General features: G+C 36.2%; 1 protein-coding gene and 2 long non-coding RNA genes across 3 annotated transcripts in view; 2 read left to right on the top strand and 1 right to left on the bottom strand.

Annotated features, from left to right (window-relative positions):
• LOC130047668 (uncharacterized) overlaps nt 1-12,544 on the top strand; it is a 129,690-nt gene that overhangs the window by 40,377 nt on the left and 76,769 nt on the right. The gene's annotated exons all lie outside the window — the stretch shown is intronic.
• Nucleotides 3-2,448, bottom strand: LOC125655692 (uncharacterized). Its single transcript, XM_048886131.2, has 2 exons — nt 2,382-2,448; nt 3-2,124 (listed from the first exon to the last, which is right to left on the bottom strand). Exon 2 carries the CDS (start codon nt 2,092-2,094, stop codon nt 433-435), a length of 1,662 nt encoding a protein of 553 aa, XP_048742088.2. The 5' UTR covers nt 2,095-2,124; nt 2,382-2,448; the 3' UTR covers nt 3-432.
• LOC130047674 (uncharacterized) lies at nt 1,245-3,739 on the top strand. The gene is made up of 2 exons (XR_008796506.1): nt 1,245-1,373; nt 3,642-3,739. It is a non-coding gene; the product is annotated as an uncharacterized LOC130047674 (long non-coding RNA).

Consider the following 12,544-nt stretch of genomic DNA (forward strand, 5'->3'; position numbering starts at 1 on the left):
AACTCTGTATCATGTTTATCTAATATATACATTGTAAAATCAAACACATATTGAATTAATTCACAAACAAAATAATGTTCTGTTAAACTCACAAACACTAGTACATGTTACACATCACAAACAGAGGACTGTAATGTACACAGGGCTGTAATTAACACAGAACCCTAATGTACACAGGACTATAATTAACACAGGGCTGTAATTAACACAGGGCTGTATTTTACACAGGATTGTAATTAACATAGGGTTGTTATGTACACAGGACTGTAATTAACAAGCAGATGTAATTAACACGGTGTTGTAATTTACTCTGTGATTAGACATGTAATTAACACTGTGTTGGTAGATGTAATTAACACTGTGTTGGTAGATGTAATTAACACTGTAGAGCTGTGTAATTAACACTGTAGAGTTGTGTAATTAACACTGTGTTTATAGATATTGGATTTTCTTCACTTTAGCAGTGTCAGACTCAGCCACAAAGAGGTTGTCTCTGATGTCCACACATAAACCTAATGGAAGGCGTAAATCACAGTGAATGTAACGGAGGAACTGTCCGTCCTGATCTAGGATGTGGATACGGTGATTGACAATGTCTGCTGTCAGGATGTGACTCTGGCTGTCTGTAGTGATGCCGAATGGATTAAATGAATGCTTGGTATTAGAGGGATGAACAGTGTATCTAAATCGGAGTTTTCCTGACTGATTGACCACCACTACTGCTCTAGCTAAACAGTCAGCCACACAGATATCCAGGTTCTTGTTCTCACTGAGGTATTTAATGTTGTTATCAGATGAGTAGAGAGGACGACCCTGATCATCAAACTGAATGCTTTGTTTCTCTGTGGAGCCGGAGTAACGCACGACTTTGGATTGTTTTCTATCATCACTGATCATGGTAACCAGGAGATCGTTACCCGCGGTACAGCAGACAGAGCAAGGTCTCCACCCCTGTAATGTGATCACGGTCTGTATCTGTTTATTCTTAATTAAGTTCACGGTGTTATTACTAATGTCAGTATAAACAAGATCTCCGTCCCGTGTCACTGCTATGTCTGTTGGTCGTCTCCCTGACTTGGTTTTTATTGATGTCAGTAGTTTACTCTGGAGGTTGAGCAGATTCATGGTTTCGTTATCCCCGCGTGTCCAGACTTGATCTTCACTCAGACAGCTAACACTGTATAGTTCTCTATACCAAGTGTCTATGGTGGCGGTGACGCGCGGCTCATCAAGCAGTGGTTTGACTGGAGGAGACGATACAGCTTCTGCTGACTTCATTGTGTCGCCATGTTCTGTGTTAATGGATAATGGCGGCAGAGAACCAAACATTTCATTGAGCTGATCTTTGTTTATTTTCTGAGGAGAGAAACTCGGTAATGTAACTCGGACTTTAGGCGGTAATGTTCTAAATTGGGAATTCCTAGATTTGTAAGTAGAGGTTAAGGATACGTCATTGGATTTTAGGATTGATTTCAAGTCGGACATGATCTGTTTGAGTTCCGCCATTTTCTGTGTGATTTCTTCTGTATTTTTATTTAGCGCGTCCAGATGTTTAGTTTTCATCTCCGCAATGGCGGATTTCCGTCGGTTGACAATGGCGGTAATCTCCCGGTGTAAGATTTCTCCTTGTTGGTCAGCAATTGTGGTCAGTTTCCCGTATTTCGTTTCTAACTCGGCTTTTTCAGTTTGCACATCGGAGGCCATTTCTTCATATCGCGGGTAAATTCTTGTCTCGAGTTCTTTTAGATCTTTTTGTAAACTTTGTGTTTTAGCGCTGAGTTTTTCCAAAATATCTGACATATCGTGACCTTTGTGTTTACCTGAGGAGACGCAGGTAGAACAGACAGGAATGTTACATTCCTCGCAGTGAAGTTCGCAGTGTTTTTCGGAGTGTTTCGGACATTTTGGGTAGTTAGGGGTAACCTTTCTCTGTAAAAACGGCACGACATTGTGTCTTTTAGACGAGTCTGAGAGATGCTTTACTGCACAGTTAACACAGAGATTTATATTACAAAGTTCACAATGACTCTGTAGGGGGACTGTTTCACAGAGGTCACACAGTAGGACTTCCTGAGCACTGCGCCGGGGATGCATTTCTGATAGCGGGATCACACGAAAAGTTTACTGTCAATAAAAAAAGAATCTTAATTAGAGACGTTGACAGGTCAAAACAATTGAGAAGCTAGAATTATAGCATGATATGAAACACTGTGGTCATTAAATTTGATATTTCAAATGAAATTTTATGAAATTAGTAACGAAGTGAGCAGATCGATTCCGTTGATCACAGGTTAAGTGATCAGATCTATCTCATTAATCACAGAAATATCGATACTACTAACACTACAATGTCAGAATGCGTATATATAATTTTGTCTCACCTTAAAATCCAACATGGCCTCCCTGTTCTTTCGACCTTCCGTCTAGTCCTGAGAATTAAATACCTGTGCGGCGTGTCAGCCTGTATACACTATCTACGTGTTATCGCTTGAGTAAATAGTTTTAAAACTTGTTTTGACCTGAATCACGTTCGGTAGCTGTGTCAACATTTCCGTCAGAAGATAGAATTTCCTTTCATAAAAAATAAAATGCAATCAAATATGTATACAATGAATAACTGCTTTCTTTAATTATACTTATTGTAATTACGCCCCGTGCACACAAATAATATTGCGTTTAAGGTACAAAAGAAAAATTTGCAAGGTCAACTTGACGACACTGGGGAGGAGAGGGGGGGGTGTCATTCAGTGGGTCCCCGTTTGACTGGTAACAGTGAGGGTTCTTTATTTTGACAACGCCCACCATGACACGGAACCTCTGTTTCCATCGTCATATCTGAAGACCTGTGGCTTATAGTTCTACATTACAGGGCGCTTTGTAAAGGGCCATTAACTACATTTGTGAAATATTTTACTCATGCACGGTAAATTGCGATATTAACTTTTTTATGTATATTTTACTTCAAAGCATCAAAAATAAAACATGCATATATTTATAAACATATTAAGGGACAAGAATAAAAGTTCAGTGTTTGACAGCTTCTTATGTTAATGTTAATTTTAAGCTCTTCTTGATAGTACATTATATATATTTAGTAGTTAAAGTTTTGAATTGAATTCATGTATCAAAAGATGACCCCCCTCTCCCCCATTTAATGTTTAGGCCGTTTTAGTTGATGAATCAATTAAGGATTTGGCAGGCGTGATTATTATTATTATTATTTTTTTTTTTGGAGGAATTAATTTTTATTTAATTTTTACTATTTCCCCTCCGATCTGCCCCCCCCCCCCCCCCCCCCCCCTCACTGTGAAAAAAATGACATGTGCCTATTTAATGAAATTCAACGTTTCTCCACCTTTAAGCACACAACCTCACATCTCAAATTTTTTATTAGTACATGTAAGGGTATGGAATCGTTATCTCACCAGAGGGAGCGTTACGCAAGCTATATTTACCTGACAGACATTTACAATAAATCGCTCACCTGTGTACAGATAAAGGACATGTAAATTACCCGTATTTTAACGTCCAGGAGAAGCTTGCGTAATGTGCTCTCTGGTGAGAGAATGCCATGAAATACGTTATGCATTATTTTGTATATCAATGTACATGTAGTTAACATATTTTGTTTTCTATTGTAGAATGAGTTGAGTGGGAAAATGAGCCTCCAGATGTATATGTACATGTGTATATTATAATTAAACTTCTGTTGCACTCACGCATGCGAGGTTACTCTACATTAGGTGTTCGAGTTTTATTTCCTGAATATTTTAGTTTTTGTTGAAATAGTAAAATACAGCAAAAATTTAAAAAAAAAAAATTCTTCCAGTGATTTATTGAAGAAAAATCACAATATAATGCTTGTTATTGTATTTTGGAGGTTAATATATAATAGTCAGCGAAACCAACGATCCTCCGAAACCAACACGTACAATATCACACCCATCTCTCGGAAAACAGGATGATCGGGATAATGCTTTATAAATTAAAAACCAAAAAAGTTTACAATCCTAAACCGGACATATTTTGTGGAAATGTCTGTTGTGTGTAAAATCATTATAGGATTGAATATATAAATTATTTTGTTCATGGAGAAATGAATATAAAAACCGAATCGCTAACTTTGTTTTAAAAGAGTTTGCAATTCGGTTTTTACATTCGTTTCTCCTCGAAGAGAACAATTTATATGTTAAATGCTTGTAATTCAATTGCAAATTAAAAAAATGTCTGTTTCCGTGAAATGTATTAACAACAGACTCGAAATAGAAAAAGCTGCAGATCCGCGGAGTAATTTACACGCATGTCGGCCGCCAGCAGAAATCGACAGCAATTGCAGTTTTATCTGCTTTACTGCAAGGTACACAGTTTGGGACATGCGTATATTAAAAAAAAAAAGAATTGTCGATTAGCCTCAAATTAGGGGCCGAAGGAACGCTTCCCGTCTGTTGGTTGAAGTAGACAGATTCATAGAGTGGGTGCCTGACACACTTATTAAATTTCTCACTATCACTTAATAGATTATCATTATTATTAGCCGAGACTATATTGGACAAAGTTTTGCTCATCGCGAGTTTTGGATAATTTGTGCATTCCCTTGAATAACTTTACACTGAGCCCTCTTTCCGATTACCATAATACTCGCCGCTCCAATGAGCAGATAGCGCCGTTAAAATGTTTCTCAAATTTTGGTTTTTAAGTCGGCTCGCGAATTTATCAACGGCGTGCGGATTCATCGTGTATCACAAACTTTCTGTATATTCTTACACCGACAGCAAATTAATCCCGCGCACAAAGATCTTCAAAAATTGTTCATTTACTTTTTGAACAGCTTCATTAAGTTTTAAAGACAAATCATGCATGTATGTTGACATTCTTATAACAATGTAATTTAAATGAGTCCCCTCAATACGTTTAAAGAAACTAAAGATAGTGAGCACGAGAGTTTGTAGCAATAAAGTTTTAACAGACTCGAGATTTTCTTTGTTTAAAGTTCATATATATATAACATCACCCAAGCTTCGAAAAATGATGTACCAAGGTGCGATATAACGAGCCCCCCCCCTCCCCCCCCCCCCCCGTAATTATAAACAAATCAAAAATTAAAGCCAGTAATTTAATTGTTACTAAATGAAGAATTCAAACGTAACCCTCTAAAATTTCGCCGCATTTAGATGGGTAAGTACATCAGTCGTTTACTGCAAAAGGAAAGTTAAAACTCCGAAGTAATCGCATATTCCCAGGCTTAAGAAAAACGTGCAACATGAAGAAATCTGACAAAATCAAGTGACAAAAGACGCGTACACGTACAAAACATGTGCTAGTCACGGTATCATAATATCATGGCAGTTTTAAAAATTGCACGATGAAATATTTTAATTGACTGTTTCATAATGATTAGTTACAGGGTGTAAGATAATTTTTTTAAAAACAATTTTACGGTTTTAGATAGGTAAACAACGCGGCGAAAAATTATAAGTGCACATTGCATTGACTAAAACAAAATGAGTCAAAAACCTTTAGTGATATCTATAATGTGTTCCTTTACATAAAAAAAATAATTAAAAAGTGGGTTAGGGTTAATTAATAAGCATAATGCAGGGGCGGATCCAGGAATTCCTGTTACGGGGGGCACCACTTTATGAGGCAGATGGTCCAGGGTGAAGCCCTCGTGGGGGTCCAGGGGGCGAAGCTCCCGAATTTTACAGATTTTATGTGGCTTGAAATATTTCTCCTATTTAGTCATTTGTACTATTTTCTATCATTTTGTGAAGGTGAAATTAATAAAATGACCAAAATTTTAAGTTTTTTTTTTTTTTTAAAATGAAGTTCTCCCAATAAAGTAATTCAAGAAATCAAAAGATTTTGTCATTTATTTCTCTGGGAGTGGAAGGAAATATTGCTTCTTTTATCGTTTAGTACATTTTCCGAAACAAGATACCGCGATTTACCTTAAATTTGAAAAAATTAGGGGAGGGGGGGGGGGGGGGCGCCGGCTGCGCCCCCTCTAAATCCGCCACTGTAATGTACTATTCCGATTGTATTTTTTTTTTTTGAAGAATTATGGAATTCCATTAATGTCATTGTAATAGTCAATATTTACGTTTTCCGAAGTACGGAAACCCATTTCAGTCATATTTCTAAATTCATCCGACGGTATATATATGAGATTTTGTAAACAATTACTTATGCCCCCTTTCAAAGAAGAAAAGGAGGGGGTGTGCTTCGTACTTGTCGGTCGGCAGACCACATGTTCGCTCTTGGGAACCATTCACTTGATCGTTATGATATTTCAAATGTTGGTTGGTTATAAGTAGAAGAGGACCCCTATTGGTTTTTAGGTCGAAAGGTGAAAAGTCAGTCCATTCTGGACATAGGAAAATACTGTCCATTCAATATCTTGAGAACCCTTTTTTTGACAGACATCAAACTTGGTACACTGGTACATCCTAAGAAGTAGATGACCCCTTATGATTCTAAGGTCATATGGTTAAAGGTCAAGGGTAAAAATGGACATAGGAATATACTATTCACTCAATATCTCGAAAACCCTTTGCTTGACGGACATCAAACTTGGAACACTGGTACATCTTAAGAAGTAGATGACCCCTATTGATTGTTAGGTCACATGGTTAAAGATCAAGAGTCAAACTGGACATAGTAATATATTGTCTCCTATATTTAAAGAATCAGTAGCTTGACTGACACCAAACTTGGTACACTGGTACATCCTATGGAATAGATGACTCCTATCTATCTTAGATCACATGGTCAAAGGCCAAGGGTCAGTCCATTCTGGACATAGGAAGATATTGTCCACTCAACATCTTGACTTGCATTGGTTTGGTACTAATATCAATTAAATGATGCATGTGTATAACCGTTTACAATTCTGCACCACGTTGGGAGTGGGGGTATTGTTGTATGTTTGTATTGTTTGACAAACATTTCTTGTTTTCTTTATTGTTTTGATGGTAGCATTATATGACTAGTTGATGAATAAACTCTAAAAATATGCATGGATAGTGAGTACAGTAAAAACAGCAATGTTTCTTACAGATGTCAACTGCATAGTCATTGTAACATTGAGTAAAGTTTAAGGAATTGATTTGCTGAACTTTTTGGTTGGATGGTATCTTCTTACAACCACTGTGGTGCTTATTTGAGGGTTTTCTGTTGTGATATAAAGTACTATATGACTACATAATGATTTTCCTCCAATTCTTAGCATTTGTACATCATGGGTTGTTTAGCACAATCATCAATTAGCAATGACTCTTCACATCCATGTTGGATATGTACATGTAATTTAAATGGCAGTGGCCATGACTTAGTCAAATTTAGTCACCGTACACAGATGTGATGCATTAAAATATAAATCCTGCTAAAAGAAGCGTGCATATGCGAACTCACACACACGATGTTCGTCATCCGTGTACTACTATCTTGCTCCTTTAAGATTACCTATTCCAGTTGACAATGAAGAGTGAGTAGACTCTCAGGCCCTTGAGGCCTTTGATTTTTTTATCCATTTTATTTTTGCAAATAATTGGGGGTGGCGACCGTCGCTCCTATGCCGACGCCCTTGGACTTATTTACATAATATGGCCTAATTCTACCCAGCGTCGCTCAAAGCTTACCTTGAATTATTTTCATTGCCCCATTTTGTATTCCGTTTAATAGAGCTGAAATGTTGGCTGTCTTGCAGATATTTGATTTCTTCTGTATTTTTAAAAATCTCTTTGGGTCCTCAATTATAGTGTTTTCAGAATTTTCTTCTCTCAATCTTTTTCCTTCCATTTCTTCAATCAGTTTTTTTTTATTATTGAAAGACGCGCCTACGTCACTAGTATCGGAGAAGGGTTCTTCTATTTCACCATCATACATTTGTAAGTCAACTATTGTTGTGTTGTCGTAAAGACAGATATATATTGTTTTGTTGTTGTAAATAAAGGTATATATTATTGTTTTGTTTTTTTATTGTAAATACAGGTATAAATTATTGTTTTGTTGTTGTATATATACACGTGATATTGGTTTCATTTGATCATGAATGTTAATATAATACATTTTGAATATATTATTTTTATTATTAAACTATTTTCGATTTGAGAGCACTTATGAGGTTGAATTTAAAACTGTTCACGTGCCCTTTGATCGTTTACATCCATTGAGTTATCCTTCCTTGATCAGAATCTAAGCTAAACCTGCATGAAAGACAGACACTGTGTAAGTATGATTCTCTGTGGCCGGAAGTCATTTTGTCTAGTTCTTAACGTTTAGAACGTTTAGTGATGTTTCATAATTACGTTTGACTTGGGAATGATGTATCGATATAATACACTTGGGTTGACATTTAATGGAGTATGGTACAGTACTGTGTTATCAGGAGTTGAACACGAAAACGGAACACGAAATTCTACAGAAAATGTCGATCATCACACACGATTAGTAAACTGGAGTTGCAATGACTTCTGTAGAAATTTTAGTTTAAGGGCTACAAAGTACATGTACATAGATTTAACAAGCCCTTGCTTATGTTTCAATATATGGAAAACCTGAGGTATACTTTATGGTGAAATCTATGTCATATAGGTACAAATGCATTTAGCCGGATATTGAATCAAGAAATGAATTTTAATTTCATTTTAAAATGACGCGCGTCATGACGTATGCCATTATGTCGCAGTTCCAACCCTCATGCATTTTTTTTAAAAATGAAAATTTCTGATATTGAAATTCTACTTTTAAAACCCCAGAAATTAAAATAGACGTACTACATTCATCAAAATTCATACGCGTATTGTTCACAACTACAGCGTATTTATGAGAAAATAGCTGTCTTTACAATTTGTAGATATATCAAAGGCAAACACAATGAAAATATAATTACCCAAAATTGACAGCCACAGACTGTACATTCACAGTTGTAGGTTTTTGTATGTGAATACTGGCGATTTTGTCATGTTGTCATCAACTATCCGACTTAGCATCAAAGGCAAAATAGGTGGAAAGTATGTTTTTAAAATTTGCCATATTTTGTGTTTTTACATATTTGTACACGTTTTATTGGATAGGTTACTTAATGTCACGTGACTAGTCAGCCTGTTTTAAACTCTAACTAGTTAATTTGTATATGTAGTTGTCAGTTAATTTTCTGATTTAAAGAGTTTCGATCCTGACATTTGTAGTATTGTCAATTTTTGGGAAGATATCATTGATTTCTACATTGAAAAAGAATTATGAAATTAAAAAGAAATACTGGGGTCATAGTATTGTTATTGAGCTGCAATGTGTTAAACTTGACTTTTTTGCGCTTAAGATTCACTTAAATTCGATTTGTAAGTTGGCATCACAGTAACAGAAATTAATCATTACATAAAATAGATATGCACATCATTCTTCTAACAATATAGATATAAAAAGTTTAATACTAGTAGATTGAAAAACAAAAATAATGACCTTTTTGCACTTCGTAATTAAATTCATCATATCAATTTAAAGTTACAAATTTTATAACCGATTTACCATCAAACTTTGCAAGATATCTACATTTTGATATTCTTGAGAAATAAATCACTGAAATTTACATTACAAGACCAGTGTATATATTTGTGACGGACGCAACTTAAAGAAATGTAAGACTGTTCGTCAAAAGCTGGCTGCGTTATAATGATGACTAGCAGGGTCTATAAGGACCTCTTCTAATGACTGTGCCTCTGTTTAGTTCATGTAACTCAAAACTCAATTTATTTTCTACGTATTTCCCTTTCTACACGGAGGTTTTTTTTTAAGGATTGAAAACTATTTAGCAATACGAGGGAAATAAATTAGCAGGGATCTGACAAGGACATTTTGTACACAAGTGTTGCACTGAATATGCGATATACAGGTACATGAAGGGGAGAAGTTCCGGCATTCAACAAGACTATAACGAAATTACAATTAGTGTAAGACAGACCTTATATTGGTATAAGACAGACCCTATATTGGTATAAGACACACCCTATATTGGTATAAGACAGACCCTATTTTGGTACAAGACAGACCCTATATTGGTATAAGACACACCCTATTTTAATTTCATTTACGTACACTAAGGATATTCCGAAGTTTTGCTTTTACTTTTTAAAAATATGGAACCCGAGTACATCTAAGATGATCAATATAGTTTAGCCCTTAATGAGACAACATATGTTGTACAAACCGTACACATGTACATAACGGTACATACACATGTACATAACGGTACCATACACATGTACATAACGATACCATACACATGTACATAACGGTACCATACACATGTACATAACGGTACATACACATGTACATAACTGTATCATACACATGTACATAACGGTACATACACATGTACATAACGGTACATACACATGTACATAACGGTACATACACATGTACATAACGGTACATACACAGGTACATAACGGTACATACACATGTACATAACGGTACCATACACATGTACATAACGGTACATACACATGTACATAACGGTACATACACAGGTACATAACGATACATACACATGTACATAACGGTACATACACATGTACATAACGGTATCATACACATGTAAATAACGATACCAATAACGATTTCAACAATTTTGTCTGAGGCGTGATAAATAACGGTATCATACACATGTATATACCAGTAAGCGTGGGTAAGCGATAAGATGTCACTAGGAGAGATAACTCTACTTGGTTTAAAAAATGTTCGAGGACACGTAAATTCGTGGGTAAGAGTGACCCACGAAATCCGGGAACGTCAATCCCCCACGGACAATGATGATTCCTCAGTATGTCGGTGTGACGAGGCTTCAGGTACACGTATATTATATACTTTCAAAAACTGAAACAAATTTTTTATATTCACATTTTAATCATTTCACACTCGACGGTTCATGTGTAAGGCGACTAATGGGTTAGGTCAAGATTATTCATACGCCGTGGTTAACTTCAGCTAGGGAGACTGTTGAGGAAGTAATGTGAATATTGTTAGGTGACCCCTACTCATATTATGATAGCGTGGTTGTCCTCAATACAATATTGATATATAATTCCGTTTTTGTAATGAGATCATTAGGTATGTTTTTAGAGTTGATCCAGTATGTCTGTCTACTTTGTGAATATTCACCACAAGACAACTCGGGGTATTTAGTGCGCTCCTGCTGGATAAGCAATCCACTTAATTGGTTCCAGTCAGTAATTAGAAACACTAGTTAATTGATTTTGTAAAATAAGGAGGATGGGTAACGGACATAAAAAAAACGACTTGGGAATGAAACCAAATGTCCCTGCTATTGTTGTAGATTCGTGAATGTGTTAATCAGCAGCGACTGAATGAAAAGAATGAATCAAGAAATGAAGAATGCTAAAACTTCAAATTAATTTGACATTTTTTTTTCCGGTAAAGCAGAATTTTTTTTTTTAAATACACAACGAATCAAATCTTTGGAGATTCAGAGTCAATGAGTTGATATGGCGTTCAACTGATAAAATTGATATACTGTATCTGAACGGTGAGTTGTTAGTGACAGCAACCACTTCATTTTCTACGAATTTAACACAATATACTAACTTAGAAGGATGGTTGCTATATAGCATCGATGTTCCACAGAATCAAGAAAGTTAAGGTTAAGATAAGTGCATATAAGATAACGAAAAATTATACCATCCTCGACCATGACACGAGAAAACACCTCTCGATGCAACCAGAGGAAATTGAAAAGAAGTCGACGTATATTTACAGAAAACTGAAGTTTGATAACTGTTATGTCAGTACGGAAGACTTCAAAAGTAAATTCATGTTTCTGTTAATGTTTGAGTATATCGGATTAAATCACAGTTTGACTGCATGTTCAGGGGACAGTGTACAAATGTCCGGTTGAAAACAGTGTGTTGTGCTTCAAGAACAACTGTTGGCCGTATAGTGGCTTCATGTTCCAGCATCCCCGAGAACGCCTCTAGAAGATAATGGTTGATTGTATATTGTTTAACCTCTCGCTCGAGAATATTACTTCCTTATGCATGGACTATAACAAACATTCTATTTCCAGGGCCCTCTGGGTAATAAAGACTCGAGAAAATTTCACTCATATGGAGACGTCACCATTGCTGGTCAAGAGCTCTGTGCTCGGCGCTTCTCGCCTTTGTTTATCGTGCCACACTTCCTGAGGACCTATTCTATCCCGGATCCTAGACTATAATGGAAAACAAAGTACTCAGTATTAGTGGAGCTACAATGTAGGTACTGGTGACGCAGTGTAACTAGATCACGGGAAGTGACGTAATCCGAGATTCTTCTGACGTTATATTGTGACGTGTGCGGGGGAGTGTCAGCGGAGGCCGTATTAAAATGTGGGAATTCACCAACACTATCTGCTCTCGCTACTTTGCCTACCTTTAACTACTTTAATTCGCAGGTCTAACTGCCGAGACACGAGCATTCAGTAATCGGATAACCATTCTACAAGTTAATCATGACTAATATGATGTTATCACCGTTTAAACGGACTAACTCC

Source organism: Ostrea edulis, chromosome 7 (genome assembly GCF_947568905.1).
Source record: "Ostrea edulis chromosome 7, xbOstEdul1.1, whole genome shotgun sequence".
In the NCBI taxonomy this organism is placed as follows: domain Eukaryota; kingdom Metazoa; phylum Mollusca; class Bivalvia; order Ostreida; family Ostreidae; genus Ostrea; species Ostrea edulis.